The sequence below is a fragment of the Schistocerca cancellata genome, chromosome 5 (genome assembly GCF_023864275.1).
Source record: "Schistocerca cancellata isolate TAMUIC-IGC-003103 chromosome 5, iqSchCanc2.1, whole genome shotgun sequence".
In the NCBI taxonomy this organism is placed as follows: domain Eukaryota; kingdom Metazoa; phylum Arthropoda; class Insecta; order Orthoptera; family Acrididae; genus Schistocerca; species Schistocerca cancellata.
In genome coordinates this window covers 432,733,736-432,751,591 of record NC_064630.1, presented here as the reverse complement: position 1 = coordinate 432,751,591, position 17,856 = coordinate 432,733,736, and the positions used below count along the sequence as shown (strand labels likewise).

General features: G+C 37.3%; 1 protein-coding gene across 1 annotated transcript in view; it reads right to left on the bottom strand.

Moving 5' to 3' along the window:
- Nucleotides 1-7,620, bottom strand: part of LOC126189042 (FAD-dependent oxidoreductase domain-containing protein 1-like) — a 213,149-nt gene extending 205,529 nt beyond the window's left edge. The window contains exons 1-2 of the mRNA XM_049930894.1: nt 7,256-7,620; nt 6,933-7,162 (exon numbers count right to left, since the gene is read on the bottom strand). Coding sequence (XP_049786851.1) covers nt 6,933-7,162; nt 7,256-7,597 — 572 coding nt within the window. The 5' untranslated portion in view covers nt 7,598-7,620. The remainder of the gene's footprint in view (nt 1-6,932; nt 7,163-7,255) is intronic.
- Between the last annotated feature and the right edge of the window lie 10,236 nt (nt 7,621-17,856).

Here is a 17,856-nt window from a genome sequence, read left to right as displayed (position 1 = left end):
TCCTGCCCCCCCCCCCCCCCCTCTACACACACACACACACACACACACACACACATTATTATTTTCTTCTATTATTCCATCTCAAAATTGGCTGCAAGTACCTAGGTATTCCATATGGTTTGTGGTAGACTGGTGATTCATTTCCCATTGGTACGCAGTCCAGTGTACATGCGTAGCTGGTTATGGCCCTTTTGGGAAAAATAAATCCTTAATATACAAAAGTAATTTTTCCGTTCATTCCCTATTGCTCCCCCTAGCTGCTTCACTTTTTCTCATAATGCACTTTCAATGGTTTCCGAGATTGTCTGTGGCTAACACCCCTTGTGTGCCATTCTTCTTCCTCCAGGATTTCCATATTAGTGATAAACAACCCATTTGTTAACCCTATGTTCTCCATGCTAAAATTATTTATAGAAAGAGGTACCTTTTTTTCACCTTTTATTTCTTGAATGTGTTCAATACCTCTTTTAACTAAGCAACCCAACTGATCAAATACTTCATCCTCTTCTAACAGTCCAACACACATGAAACTCCTATGGGTAAGCTAGACTCAGTGCTGACACAAAGTGATTTCCCAGTGCCCTTAGGTACACAGTCACGCGGATCAGGTCTTTGTGTGGTCATTCACAGTTTAATCAGTTCATCTTTTGTGACAGGTTCCCCTTGCAACGTCGCTACACTGGCACGCCCTATGTTACCAAAGATTGATTGTGGCACAATGCTGATATAAGAAATCTAATTCCAAAATCATGTCACAGCCCTCAGCCCCTCACTCATGTGTGGCACAATCTCTACACTATGTTTACATTGGACTGTTTCCAGGCAAAAGACTAGCAAAAGTCCATGTCAAAGACCCCTACAGTGTGACTGCTTCACCCCCCTCCACACAATCTGTACCATGGTCGGTCCCATTGCTTATGTTTCACCAGATCACCATTGGTGACCAACACATGTGCACCTGTGTCCAATAATATCTGCAAACCTTTTTCCCTACTATTCTTCTCATCATACAGCCCATCCTTGCATATGATTTTGTAGCATTGAATCTTACTGGGAACAATCATACATGGATCTGGGGTTCCCATTGGCATTTAACACTTTATTCTTCCCCAGTCCTCTACTTCTAAAACCATTACTACTTCTTACCTTATTCAGATCACCGTGAGGCTGGTGACATTGCCTCCTTACATGCTCCGTTCATTCATATCTGAAACATTTTATACTAGTTACAAACACTATCCATTTACCCTGCATTCTAGTCGACAAATTGATCTCCTCACACTCTATAGCTAACTGCACTGCTGTGTGGAAATCCATCAGACCTGCTGTCCGTACATGTCTTGACATTTCCTCACGCAACTCTCTTACAAAAAACATCAAGCACCCTCTGCTCTGCTTCTTGCAAAATAATTTCATTGACTGCAGCATCCTGTCGTAATTCATAGGTACATCCATTAATTTTCCTTATCCTGTCTGCACCTTGTTCCACAGTTTCCATATTTCTCTTAGTTACTACCCCTAATTGTTCCCTGTAGTGTCTGGCACTATTTCATTTCCTATCTCTTTGGATTAACCCTTTTTTTCCAAATTCTTCCAATGTTGTCACTCCCTTAAGAGCTTCTGTATACCCTACATTAGTTTTAGCTTTCCCTGTTAGTTTCAGTTTTGCAACACTCAATAATTCCTTATCATACCAACCTTCCCTCTGAGCCACATTTCCAAGGTGTCCCATAAAGGCCAGCACATCCCCAGTTGCCTTACCAGAAAAAGGAGCTATTAAACTTGTGACTCAGAAATATACACCCCATAGTGATGATCATGATTCTACCCACCCATGCAGTTCTGTATTATCTGCTCTTAATTGTGTTACCTCTTTTCACAATATCCATACTGCTTCCAACTCTGACACACCTTGCGTCTCTGGTTCTATTGAAGCTTTGTCCTTGACGACATTCATTTTGAGAACTAGTATTCACAAGACAAGAAAACAAAATACGTTAACTTACTCGTTAACTTACTTCTTATGTATAATCATGAGCCATCCTGACTCCCGGCATTGCCCACCCATATGCCCCCAATGATTACATGGATAATATTTTACTGGAAGCGATTCTTTTCATGGTGCTGAGTAGTTTTCAAGGTTATACTGTGCACTTCTAACAGACACTAACCAATCATGACTTCTATTACCTCTAACACTAGACAAATACACTGGTTCTCTACTCACAATAAAATCTACTTTACAAAATGAATGACTGTCACACCTTTTCTTCATGACCAAAATACCATCAAATTTTTTTGGTCTCACCATACTGTAGGCTCTAGGTTCAGATGTTGCTCTACAAATGTGATGTCAACAGTGTTAGGTGGGCTGTTGATTGTCACCCATCAAGACTGAAATGAGACGTCAGGATGACAATGGATTTGTTCAATTAAGTTCTTTATTCTGGTCCTCGGAAAAAAATAGCAAATCAGCCTGGAATACTACCAAACTCGAGACAGCAAACATCGGACAAAAACATTTGAATCCACAAATTAAAAATAAAGATTGTCAAATAAGCTACCTGAAAGAAACAACAAACTTTGTGAATGTTTTCTTCAACAACAGTGTCAAGAAAGTAGAACAGAAATTTCCACACACAAATGTCTTATCCACCCAGGACCAGCTGCCAAGCTGAATGGTAATCTATCCAGCAACCGAGAGGGAGAAATATATGCAGACTGAAGTAATGAATGGAAATTTGTACCAAGGCTGGGATTCAGATTCGCGTCTCCTGCTGACTAGGCAGATGCATTAACAACAATGCCACTCTGGTACAGCGGTTCAGCACAACTGCACGGACTATTCTAGCACACTTCGCTCTTTAATCCAAATTCCCATGGATGCCTCAACCCACTTGGTATTCCCCCTAAATTCGAACAGCACTGCAGAGGCCCTCCAACTGTATTGGAACAGCACTTCAGTGTCAAACAAAATGGGGGATCCGGCCTGAAACCCAGGCCTAGGTGCTTGAATCAGATGAAACTATATGATTCCAGAGATATTTCCAAGTCTCAAACATCTGTGATGTATATATGCAGCTGGAAGCGATGAATGAAAAGTTGTACCAAGGCCAGGATTCAAAACCAGGTCTCCTGATCTAAGCACATACTCCTAATACTAAACAACAGACAGCCACAGGAAACTAAAGTTGTAAATGAAGTTCATACTTGCAGCCAAGGGTTAAAATCTTATTTATTAAGTAGACGCTGCAACACTGTACGTAAATATTTAGAAAATCACAGATAGCCATTTATACCCATGAATCCGCCATGTATTAAGCAACACTATATGGCATAATTATGAATATTGTAAGACTAAAAATAAGAACTGTAAAATTTGTAAGAATACATGTATGTATATTTAATGAGAAACATTGTACTATCAACTGCACACCCATGCAGTTTGTATTTTTCTACATGTGAATAAATATATGAATCAATCAATCATCAGTTTGTAAAAGCCAGTGTCTTGTGGTAACATACTGTTCCTACATACATTCAATTCTTAGCTGTGTGATTATTTTCTGGCGATCAAAGGCACAAACCATGGTCAAATTTACCATAGTAGGTAACAGAGGATGTAAGAATAACAACTAAATATAGTAGTTGGGCTCACTGTAGAGAATTATTTAACAAACTGGATATTCTTACCACATTAAGTGAATACCATATATCTACCAATCTACTGTGCATATCACGGAAAAGATTACTACGTAATTCTGTGGATAACCTGTTTCTATAGATAATCATCAAACAAAAGCTAGCTTGAACTCACATTTACCATGGAAAAAAAAACCTCAAAGGAACATTTTCCTGTCTGGGCATAAAACTGTATAACAAATTTCCCAAGGAGATGAAAATGGTTGCTAAAATACATCTGTTTAAGCAGCATCTAAAACATACTTTATAAGTAATGCATACTATAGGCTTACATTTAAAAAGCAGCAACAAGCTTCACAGCAAACTACTCCATGAAATCAAAATTTCTCAAAATTTAAAGCAGCTATTCAAATGTACCTACTGCAGAAGTGCTATTCTAGTGTAACTGAATATCTAAATGTGTATATTATCATTGTTATAAATAGTGGTAGTGGAAAATCTATATAGACTGTGTTAAATGTGAAACAGTAAAAACAGACTGCAAAATTCAGGGACCCCTACACAACAGTTTCATCAGTAAACGTCTTACAGTATAAATAAAGTTTTCTTAGCATGAAGAACTAGAATATTATGCAACATATTTTCATCATGATGCTGTATATATTGTAAATATCTTCTAATTTTTAAATTTGTCTCTTATACAAAAAGCTGCAGTTGTAAACTATGGTCACAAATACCCTGCAAAAACAATAACCTTTATAAACTAGATTAACTGTTGTAAATTCATAAGCAGAGTATGATGTAGTTATGTATATTTGAGTCTTTTGGACAAGAAGGGATGATCTAAACTCCTTTTACACAATGTGGTAAGAATGGTAAACATCCTTTCGCTTTTTCGTGTTCTTATTAAGATTAACCATGCATTTTTTCTTGTTGTTTAAAAAAACACTAGGTATAATTCTGTGTAAGTAGTAATTATCTGCAGCTGTTTTGTATGTCCACCCCAATTGTATTTGTAATAGATACACTGTTCATAATCATCACATTAATTCATGTTGTCTCATTTCATCTTATAATCGAGACTTGTCGCATATCAGCTGTATCTACGTACAGAACTTCTGTACAGGGTCAACAAAACATACAATTACTCATAAGTCTTACGGCAATAGTTAACAACGGAGGAGGATCACTATAACTCCCTGACACATAATAACTTGCGATCAAATTGTAAGCTTTTATACGAAACTCATGTGCTAAGACCTATAGTGCACGAGAGTAATGTTTCGTCATTTCGCTGTGCTTGCAGTGTTTCAGAATATTCCCCAATATTCTCTGTAACGCAGAAGTCGTTTCCCCCCAAAGAGACGTCGGGTAAATAACGATCAGTTTATTTTGAATGTACATCATTATATATTTGTGAAGACATTAAAAGAAATTTGCGTGTTTTTTTCTCTTCACAAGGAGCGCACGGGATGAAGACCTATAGTGCACGAGAGTAATGTTTCGTCATTTCGCTGTGCTTGCAGTTTCAGAATATTCCCCAATATTCTCTGTAACGCAGAAGTCGTTTCCCCCCAAAGAGACGTCAGGTAAATAGCGATGTTTATTTTGAATGTACATCATGATATATCTGTTAAGACATTAAAAGAAATTTGCGTGTTTTTTTTTTTTTTTCTCTTCACGTGGAGCGCACGGGATGAAGACGACACAGTATTGTGCATGTCACTGTGACCAATTAGCTGACGGTCAGCGCCATGGAGATCTTACTGACGGCATTGTCAAGAGCTTCTGAACACTGTCATAAAAAAGTTAGATGTATTTTAAAGCAAACTGGTGTCTACGATACAGCATGTCAGCATGATGTTAAAAGCATTTTCAATATTCAGCATTGCTTCTTGCTTGGAATAAAATCGATCTCCATGTTTTTTATGCATTTTCGATATCGAGCATTGCTTGAAATAAAATCGATCTCAGAGATAAAAATAAGCGAAAATACATTTGGACTTGAAATAATTACTTTATTCAATACCTCCTTGTGAGATACAATAAGACAGAAATTCTAGATCTTCAGAATACAAAGAAAACGAAAGATTAATATATTTTAAGGTTTATTCAAGTTGTAATAAATATTTTTCAATGATATAGTTTCTTTGATAGTGAAATACACTGATCAATTAATCCGTGTCATAGCTTTTAATCGCCACGAGTTAGAAAACTTAATGTTACGAGTAATCGCGCACTTCTCATTTGATGTAGCTGAAGACCCTACAGACAAATAAATATTAACGAATATAAATATTCAAATTATACTATTTATCGAAAGTAAAAGAGACGTATTTACGTCGTTTTGTAGCGCTACAATTAGCTGCACGGTCGTGTATGTAATAAAAGCAAATCCAGGTGATTAGCTTTATCCACTGCAACATGACCGAGGCATATCACAAGCTTTAGTAGTTGCAACACAGCTAGCTCAACGGCTCACGCATCATGCGAGGCTGTTCGTTCAGTTTTTGAGATGGACTAAAGGGAGGTCTTGAAGACGTGCATGAGGCATATATTTATGGGCTGGGAGTCGATTTTCCCGAACAGACTGGAGCTGCAGTCGAGTCTTCGGTGGAAGCGAATTCACGACATCTGGAAACTCTCCAGTATGCCAATTTCTATACGTCTGAGTGTCTGTACCTGAGGTGCACATGGGGCCAGAAGATGGCACATCGAATTGCCGAAACTGGTTGTGAAAATAAAATAAAATAACTTCTCAAATTGCATGGCTGTTTTGCGAGTTTGCGTGTTAAATATTTGATTGGGCAATGTCCAGTGTCCACAATGGATCAACTTTGAGACACAGGGAGTCCAAGAGGCATAATAGTATGTTCATGGTCCAGGAGTATCAATGACTGTCCATAGGGTGTGTAGTGATCAGCTATATTTTATACTTTTTCTGCTGCAAACTGTGTATGATCGAAACAACATTGTACAGTTGGTATCAACCGAATGAGACAGTGCAATTGTTGGGGCATTGACCTCATTTTTGGGAGGATGTAGTTTGGTCTCTCTCGTCATCTTGATTTATGTTTTTCTAAATCATTTCAGGCAAATGCTGGGTTCATTACTTCAGTAAGACCACAGCCAACACCTATTCTGTCCTCATAAAAGCATTTTCATATATGTGTATGAACATTTTGAGCTACAGTATCTATTTTCATTGTATATGATGACAAATCCTATACTATCGTTATATGGCCACTGGATGAATGAGTGGCTAAATACATAAATAGATTCCAACTTACTGTTGAAGGCGTGCATTTTCCTCCAGTTGCTGGGCAGATCTATCAGTTGCTAGAAAAAGATACCCATGTGGCATAAAAGATACATCTGGTGTGTTCTCTCCCTCAACATGAAGATAGCTCTTTAGGTTTCGAAGAAATTCTGCTCCAAACATTGACATCTGTATATTTTCAGGCAAGCTGAACTGTTGTCTGATACCGCCACAGGAAAGCGGTGTAGAGGCTTTCGCGTACTGTTGCAATCACAGATCACATTACTTGATTACCAGTAACTATAATAAACATAATAAATTGACTAAACTTATAAATAAAATATAGATACATACCGAAGGGTCTTTCTCAACGACAATAACTCTGACACCATTCCGCACCCTAGTCTTTAGCCAGAAGGCTACTGAGGAACCAACGGCGCCACCACCAATGACAACAACATCACATTGATCACTAAAGTGCTTCTTTGCGTATGGCTGTTTAGGTACAAAGGGAATAAGATTTTTTATGCTTCTTAAGTCTGCGTTTAATGTCCCTGATGTCCTGCTCAGTGGATGGCTGAACTTCTGCACTGACAACTGATCATTATCAGTTGACTTTTTATAATACAGGCGAAAAAATGTTGAATTTCTTTCTAATAATTTTAAACTTTTACTACATTTGTTCATTAGATTCATGATTCTAACTCATATGCAAATGACCTGATGGAAACTGATATCTTATCAGAAGGAGCTACTGCAAAGTCCAAGGACGTATCATCGCCGTCATAATGATAACGTTGAGCAAACACAAATACTATGTAGGTAACCGTGTATATTGTTTAGTCATAACAGAACTCAGAAACATAATTTTCCATTCTAAACTTCCAATAAATGTTATATTTATAAACCGCAGACTTAAATACGCTTTCCCGCTGCTTTTGTGAATGTTCTTTTGCGTCCATGGGTCCATAGCCGCTGTGAATTTCTTAAAGGGAATCATTTTTCTTTGTATGTTGTTTTTTTATTTTTGAAATAATCACTTTGTTTCAAGGTGTGGCTATTAGTTAATTTCGCCCAAGCAATCTGTAAAGTGTGTGTACTTGTGATATACCTCTTTGCAAAGACTATAGATAAAACAAATCATCGCAGAGTGTTCAAAGTTCCAAATCCTGCGCTTCATAGATCGTCAATAATGTTGCACCTTATTTCTCGATGCGGAATGATATCGAACGTATAGGGGTGAGATTGAGAGGTTGCACAGTAATATTGAGAACATTTGGAACTTTTGAAATAGATGGCCCCGTCCGGAAATATTATGGCGTCTGTGGGTATTATTGACAATATCTTTGACAGTCTCTCGCCTGTTGAAGTCTTTATGCGTATTTGAACTCGCTGAATGTAATTGTTGTCATCGACGCAAAGTGTGGGGAGATGTAAATGGGTACATTACAAGGAGAACGTGCTAAAAGTGCCTTGAGCTCTGTAAATTAAAGCCATAACTGTGGTACGTGAAGGCGGATAATTACTAAAACAGAAACTTAAAATTATGATTGCTACGAGGTTATAATCAAGAAATAGTTGGAACAGTATCCTACAGTCACGAAGGAAGATGCCTTTAAAAAAAAATTTAATTCTTTAATGAGAAATTTTCGAAAAGTGGTGATATGAATAAAAGATTTTAGGAAAATGGTGAAGGGCTGTATTAAAGTATTAGAACGTACTTCAGGTATTTCGAGGAAATGAGTTTCCTTCTCGATAAAGATGTGAGCTGGGTCAGCACACAGGAGTTCGTAGATGAACGAAAAGAATAAACCAGTTGTTTAGTTGATTCATTATATTCACTTGAAATGCACATAAGTTAATGATAATACACCTCAGTTTATCTATCAAGTCTTTGAAGCAATACTAGCAAGGTTTATCTTCGCAATAAACTTTGTCATTATTAGAATAGTAACTGAGTGTATTTCTGTTTATATCCTGAATAATTGTGTGTAGTTGTAATAAAAGGGCCCACACCCAGGTGGATTCTGGATGGCAATATGTTACCCATCTATAGCACCAATATATTGTACCTCTAACTCTTCTGCAGTTTCATTCCATATTTATGGTGAACTTGGCAGTTGTAACATACAAGAGAAGTTGTTTAGGCATTCAGTTTAGCTTGATTCTATGTGCTGATAATCTTTGTTGTAGGTCAATTAAAATGAGACTGTGGATTTTGTATTAACTCCTGGCAAAAAAGTAGGTAACTCCAAGAGGAGATTTTAACTTCAACCTGTCAGCAACAGCTTGAAACAGGAAGCATCTGGCTGCAGATTGCTGCAGCTTGGGCTGAGGAGTTGGACAGAATGACCTCAGAGCCGGAGATACATGTCAATAAGGCAGTCAGTAACTTATTGTATGAGGGGCAAATGCAAATTGTTCTTTGGGCAATGTGATCAGTTGTGAGACACATTTGTGCATTTTACAAATATTGACTGTATTATACTCTGACAACCATTCTCTCTAGTTTGTGTGTAGCTATCTGCGTCAGTGAAGATATATTCTCATGGATTTATAAAAATTTGTACACAAGTGTTGTGCAAAATGCATTTTGTACAAATTCATTAGGTGTGAGTTACAGCTGCATTTTCTACAAATTTTGCCAGAAATTTGGTTTGGAAATTTTTTTCCTTAAAGTGTGGTACTGTATAGGTACTTGGTTCAGTCCAATTCATGTGATCCAATGAGGGTTGCTTGACCATTTTTAAATATTTTGAATTTTTTTGCATGTGATTACTCTGTAACTGAGAAATTGAAAACAGCTTTTAAAACAATTTTTCCTTGTCAGCATAGTCCATATCAGTTTAGGCAGGCTAGGAAAAAATCTTACTTTCATAATCTCAGATGTTATTGAATTTATGTTAATTATATGTTAAAATGAAGGACTAAGTAAGGAACATGTTTTTTTTATTTCTTTTTTTTCCTCCAAAAAAATTACTGCTCTAAGATACAGCCCTCCATAGATGACGCTGTGCACTCCACTTTGAAGATGCAGATTTTGGAAAAAAATTTAAAATTCTGTATCTCTTGAACAGTTCTAGATATTTTGTTTTTAGTTTTTTTTATTATTATTTGAAAGATTTAATTGCTTTATGATTACAAGGAAATCCTCCATTTGGACTTACCTGTCAAAGTTCATTTACTATGGCGTCTGAACTTTTTTTTATAATTTATGAAAAAAAATTCGAAAATGCCAATCCATAAAATTTTCATTGTTTTTTTATTAGTACCATATTGTTCTACATTTCCTGAAAAGGAGAGCTTCCACTTTTAGGTTGAATGGGTTTTATACATACATAAAACCTGTTTTGTTGCCAAATGTTCACATAACAGGCTCATAAAAATCAAAACATAGCCATAGTTAACATAATTTTAGTTTTGAAAGACGAGTGAGAGACTCATTTTTCAAGCATTTTAAATGGTTCCAAAATGTATGTGGAAGCTCCAAAACTTAAAGGTTTCAATTTATACAACTTCTTTGCACTCTGTTTTGTACTGAAATTAGCCAGTAAGTGATCTAAAAATGTGTTCCACTGCTTCAGTATCTTCCTATGATATAGTGATGCCTTCCTGTTGAACCAGCAGGAACTGGAGCACTTACAATTTTCAAGACATTGTGAACAGGAAGTGAGCACTGATGGTGTTGTCGCTGGTCTTCTCAGGTTGTGAATGTGAATATTATCCTGCTGTTTCTGAGATGATGTCCGAACAAATGAAATTTCTTCTTTCTTGCTCTTTAAAGTGCATTCAGTTTGCCCATCACTTTGAGTCCAAAAATGTGTCTTCTGAATTCCAGTAGTAGTTCATTTGTACCATTCTTCTTCTTTCTACTCACAGAATTCTTCAATTTCCTCTTTGGACAAAAAAATGAGGGCTGTGGATGTGTAAAATTTCGCGATTCTCGTAAAATCCTCAGCATTCTGAATCACAGCTGTATTTGGTCTGGAAAGATTATGTTTTGTAGCATGGTGCTTCAGCAGGCCACCTGCACCATCACAAGGCCCCTTGCCATGACTAATATCACTGTCACTTGGCACAAGTGACTTACTCAATTGAAACAGCTGGTAGCGATTTTTAAAAAGTGATGAGGACCACCATCAGAAATAATGATGATCTTCTCTGCCCCTGCTTGCAGTTGAAGAATTTTGTTCTTTGCTAGTGAAGCATGTGCTGAGTCATGTCTTGTGTCATCACTTTTAACTGCAATCCTTGTGTCTTGTTCTGAAAATATGCAACTCCCGTAAAAATTGAAACCTGGTCATTGCTCCAATGATTCTCTTGTACATCTTGTGGGAGAATTACAGACAAGTTCTCAGCAAAATCACAGTGAATCACTAAAAGTAATTTTTCAGCCTGTATACACCCTTTCACTTCTGCAAAAAATGTGTTGCTGTTGCAATTGCTTCAGATGCAGGTGTGTTACTGCATTCACTAACCATTTACCAAGTTCAGCAATGAAATTGTCAAAGGCAACAGTTTTATTAATTAGTTTATTTTCCCTCATATCACATATATAATTTCTGCATAGTAATCTGCTACATCTTCCAGGCAAAGTGTGTGTAAAGACAGTCGTCCCTTTCCAGGGTAGTCACCACGTTCTTGAAACAAACAAGTCTCTCATTGTACGTCACAGACTACTAATGACGTCACATACACACCCAAGATGTCATATGTCTCGTGCTCCAGTAAGTTCTTCAAAGTTACAACACGATATTCAAAATTGCACAGTACACACATAAACAGACATCTCTAGGTGGGAGTGGAACTACCCACTTAGGTTGTAGTGCATAAAACTTTGATCTTCCAATATGTGAAGCTGTATAGTTGCTCTTATAAATTGCAAAAGTTTCTTTAATACTGTGAGTCATGTACCTCTTTACTTTCACAACTTTTTGACCTTCAGCTGTTACAGTTATACTGTCTTTTTTGTTGGCACTCTGGCGAGAACAGTCCCATTTATCTTCCAGATAAAATGACTGCACTATTTGAACTTGAGCTGCTTCTGCAGGATGACCAAAATAGGGATCTAGCCTTCCAAAGACGCCTTTTACAGACCTCGCATTTCTTGATTTGTCTACTATGTACTTTGATACTGATGGAACATGGTTCAAAATTGTTTTCTTTGAAAATGTCTCTGGAATAATAGTTAAAACTTTCTCATTTTCCATATAGGATGCACAATATTCAACAGCTGAATTGACATTTGTGAAAAATTCCTGGCAAGAGGTGCAAGAGTGCTTTGGTTCATTTTCTTCTGAAGACTGAATTTCTACTTTGAAGAGTGTGGTCAGTTTTGATGAAGTATATTCATCCACAGCTTTAGTAATTTCTCTGTGCTTTCTTGATGCGTAGAGCTTATGACTTGACATCATTGACCATGGTATCTTAACTGGACTAACACCCACCTCTGTACTTGACTGATTCAGGGTATTTAATTCTTCCTCTGTTGATGCAAAATCTGTGCCATGGGAGGCTTCACCTTGTTCAGATACTATCATTGTTGTTATTCTGTCAAAAAATTCAGAACTGAAACAGAGTGTGCAAACGAGAACACTTATTCCCAACCCGAACAAAGTCTGTTTTTTTGCCTTACATATCATTCTTTTATGGATATGCAAATAGTCAGCACACTTCACTCCTGTGGCCCCAGTCAGAAGACATTCCAAACAGTCCTTTCCGCAAAACACACAGCAACTGTGTCATCTGGCAAATTTCTCACAAAAACACAGGTATCTTAGAATCCTCTTCAGTAAGCAAATTAGCAGTGAACAACTACAATACAGAAACTTGTAATGAAGAGCCACAACAAAGAAACTAACAAGAAACTACAACAACAGTGTAAGAAATATCTGCAACAACGAAGGTAGAAAGAAGTAACTGCAATGAAGAAAGTGATAAGAAATAACTGCAACAAAGACAGTAGAAATAAACATTATAACAAAGAAATTAGTAGCAAACAACTTCAGTGAAGACAAGCATTACCATTGAAAGTTAAAAAAAATGATTTTTTAAATATAAAACATGTCCAACTTAAAAATGGAAGCCCTCCTTCACAAACAATATAACACTATATGGTACTAATGAACAGGAGAAAATGTAACTTTTCTGGATTGGCATTTTTGAAAAAAAAAAGAATTTATTCTGTAAATTATAAAAAACATCAAAAGGCGACAGTGAAAGAACTTTGACAGATATGTCCAAATGGAGGATAGCATTATAATCATAAGGAAATTATATTTCAAATAAAAAAACTCTAACAAAATATATAGAACTGTTACAGAGATACAGCATTTAAAAATTTTTTCAGAATTTCACATCTTCAAAATGGTGTTTGCAGTGCCATTTTAGGAAACCTGTATCTCGGAGCAGGAATTTTTTTTGGAGAAAACAAAAAAATACATCTTTCTTACTTAGTCCTGAATTTTGACATGTGCTAAATTCAATAACATCTGAGACTATGAAGGTAACACCCCCCCCCCCCCCCCCCCCCAGCCTGAAGTGATATGGATTATGCCTGCACCATTACCAAATGCTCATCCTGAATGCGAAATTAGAAAGTCAGAATTTTGGAAGCTCTTCAGGAACACATTCTGTATATGTTTGTTTATAGCCTCAAAATGTCAAACTGATGACTGTGGGTGCAAAACTCAATGATGTTAGCTACAAAGAGCTACTAGATTTAGTGGTCTGTGGCACTAACAATTGTGACTGCATGATGAGCTTGTATGATAAATGCATTGTAAAGAAACCGCTCTTGAATTCTTCAATGAATCAGAGGAGGAAATGACCGATGTTACCTTCAAGCAGTGGGTTACATATGATGGTTGAAATAACAGTGGTTAAATCTCAGGAAGAGTACTTTGAATCTTCAACCGATAACTTAGGAAATCTCAAAAGTCATGACTATGTTTCTACAATCCAAAGTAAGTTTCTGTAGGATAAAAAAAACACAACTTTATGAAACTGAATGCATAGTCCTAGCTGGGGTTGCAGAAAACTTTACATTTGTGGGTCTGGATGAAATACAAGGGTACCACTGGGTTAATGACCAGGCAACAGTGCATCCATTTGTTCTGTATTCCAAAAATGAGAGAGACGAAGTTAGTTCTTCAGTTTGCATTCTAAGGGACTACCTGGAGCACAACACTTCATTGTCCATATGTTTCATAAGTATGTAACAAATTACATTAAAGAAAATTCTACCGAGATTGAGAAGCTCAATACTTTTCAGATGGAAGTGGTAGTCAATACAAGAACAAAAAGAATTTTTCAAATCTTTGTAACCACAAAGTAGATTTCTGGTTGGAGGCTGATTGGCACGTTTTTGCCATTTACCATAGTAAAAATGCATACAATGAAATAGTTGCTACAACAAAATCTGAAGTGAGTAAAGCCAGCCTACAAAGAAAGACTACAGGCCAAATTCTTACAATAGAGGACATGTATGCATTTTGCAAGGATAATATTAAAGGCATCAAGAAAGAAAAGGTAGTTCTTCATATCAAAACAACACCTCAGACCAGACTTGAAAACTGTATAGCAATAAAAGGAAGAAAGCAATTCGACAAATTCCTTGGCATTGCAGAAAACTTAGTTCAATGCTACGTAACATCAGGAACTAAAATTTACAAGGATCATTGTGTCAGTAAAATTACATCCCTGTCTTTAACATTGAATGACAGTGGCATGTGTGTGTGATGGACAATGGTGGCTTGCACAGATTGGAAGAATAAGTTTGGAAAACAGTGATGTTTGTGTGCATTTTAACACCCTGCTGACCCAAGAACATCATTCAAAAACTTTACTAGTAACAAAGTTTTTGATACTAATGGAAAACATATTGAACTGTTCATTATCCTCATTTCACTTCCTCAAAATGCTACAACCCAAATAAATATCTTCAGAATAGACATGCTAACATTTTAAATTCCATTTGACTGATGACTTGCTCTGACTTCACATGGATAACACTATGGGTGGATGTCTTGCCTGGTGTAAAAGTAATAAAATTATGTATACAAATCAGTCTATCTACTGGTGAAAGCTGTATCAAAATCTCTACAGTAATGCCTGAGATTAGCCTTCACGTATGGATAGAAAAATGCACTAGAGGGGCTTTAGTTTATAATGTGTGTGGACATTAACAAATTCCTAGTCATCAGAAATGCTTTCATGTTATTTCACTTATAGAGCCATCCTCAGTTATTTGTCTGCATACTACATTTACTATCTTATTTCTAAGGTGGATTCCCCCAGTATCACCAGATTTAATTCAACTACATTCTATTACCCATGTTTTCTGCTTGTTGAAATATCTTTAAAGACACTACCCCTGCTGTTCAATTACTCTTCCCACTCCTTTGCCATCTCTGACAGAAATACATTGTCATTGGCAAACCTCAAAGTTTGGTTTATTTCTCATGAGCTTTAATTCCCTTTCCAAATTTCTCATGGGTTCCTTTACTGCTTGCACAGCATACAGAATAACATTGCGGACAGGCTACAACCTTATCTTGCTTCCTTCTCAACAATTGCTTCTCATTCATGCTCTTCAACTTTTATAACTGCCGTTTGGTTCTGTGTAAGTGGTAAATAACATTTTGCTTTTAGTCATTACCTTCAGAATTTGTCAGCCTCTGTAGCTGAGTGGTCAAGAACTACTTATTATTTCTTCTTTAGTTTCTCCTTGGTTAATTAATGCTATTATAATGTATAATAAGAGAACACTTTTTATTTACATGAAAAGGAAACGATCCAGTGAAAGACAATATTTGTTCAACCAGCAGAGTGTCTTTTTGAGATGCTGATACATCCAGAAAATGTTTAGGTGGTGAATGTAAAGCCACTGAAAAATGTGAAGGTGCACCTTTCATTTGTCATCTTCTTCTCAAGGCATATCTTGTTCTTGGGAGCTCAGGCTGAGCAGATGTTAGTTCTGTAGTTCTTAAACAGTTTAGTTGATCAGTGCTACTTAAATCTTTGTACTGTGTCAGCTCCATCATTGATTTAAGCCAGCCCGTTGTCTCCTAATCATTTATTCTGTTTATGTTGTGATTTATATATGTTGCAGGGAAAAATCAGGCAAGATTGGTGGTGGATTGTTCATATACTGTTGGTGTGCTTCCCTTAATTGCTTTCCTATTAAGGGCCAGACACTCCCTGAGATATTTAAATCAATCATTTCCCTGTGCACAATACTTCATAGCAAAAATTACATGGGTCTGTTTGGTTACTTTTTCTGAACAATGATACCTGCCAACCTACTCACTAACTGATATAATAAAAATGGCTGAGTAAAAACATGAGAATTAGTTCCTGTAGGCTAATTCATACCTGGATTAGAATAAAAAATGACTGACAGCAAAGCGCAGTTGAGTGCGGAAGGGGTTAATGTTGTCGGTTTGCCAGTGTGTGCGCTCACACATTATGGCTGGACTACTTTCTCGCTCTGCCTTTCAATGTGCAGTATTGAGTTCACTTTATAGGTTCTTTATATTCTTCTGGCTTAACAAACGCACTCCATGTAGAAAATGATACTGTGTTCCTATTATTTGTATGAGTTTCATTCAAAAGAAACCTGGTCAGTGCAGGCGAGTAAGCAAGAACAATGAGAAGTGATTTGATGTTTTGGCAGCAGAGGGAGTTGGAGGCCATGAAATGTATCGAGGGATGAAGGCTGTGTACGGTGAACACAGCCTGAGTAGTTCAAGTGTTGTGGAATGGCACAAACAATTCCGTGAGGGCGATGAGCCACTGGGAGTCGATGCTCATTCTGGACAGTCTCACCATGTCCTCACACCGGAAATGGTTGTGCAAGTGAATCTTTAGTCTTGGACAACAACAGAATCACCATGGACGAGATCCATCGGTTACTGGGTATCAATGTAGGCACCGCCCACACCTTAATGCATCAGCACTTGAACTTTCGAAAAATCTGTGCGCAGTAGATTCCCCCCCAGCTGACCACCAAACGGCACAATACTCGAATGTCGCTGTCTTTGAGTCATCTGCAACAGTATCACGAGGAGAAATATGGCTTTCTGTCACGTATTGTCACAGATGGTGGTACATGATGTCACCATTTTGAACCGGAAAGCAAGCATCAGAACAAGCAGTGGAAACATGTGACTTCATCATCTCCAAAGAAATCAAAGGCCGTTTACACCAGTTCTGGTAAAGTCATGATGTCCTCCTTTTTTTACCACAAGGGCCCACTGCTTGTCGAGTTCCTCGAACGGAACCACCATCAATGCCCAGCATTATCAAGCCAGTTTACAGAACCTTATACGAGCCATCAAGTCGGAACACCGAGGCATGTTGCCCAATGGCATTATCCTCCTGCATGATAATGCCTGCCCATACACGGCCAATTCAGTGAAGACAACATTGCAGCAGTTTTGGTGGGAAACGCTGGAACATCCACCGTACAGTCCCAACCTTTCACCATGAGATTGTCATGTATTTGGACCTCTAAAACAAGCTATTCGCAGACATCAATTCACAATGGACGATGAAGTGTGTGACTGGGTCCAGGCCTGGATCTGACAGCAGCCTACTAGCTTCTTCAAGGACAGACTCAACCAGCTAGTGTCATAATGGAATAAATGTGCCAACGGTTTTGGCGACTATTTTTGAGTATGTGTACTGTGTGTAACTACATTTTTGAGTTAGTAAAATTGTTAGCTTACTTTAGTGTACGGGTTTCATTTGAATGCCCCTTATGCATCTCAACAGAAGCAACAGGTAGTGCACTGTTTTTTCAATAATCAGAAGTAATTGCATTCAGTATGAAAGGGCTGTTAAATTGGATCTGAGTTGTTCATGTAAATACACTAACAAACAATATTAAAATAATATAAACTGCTTGAGTACTTACCAATCACTGTAATGTGCTTGTGAAGTGTCATTCTTGT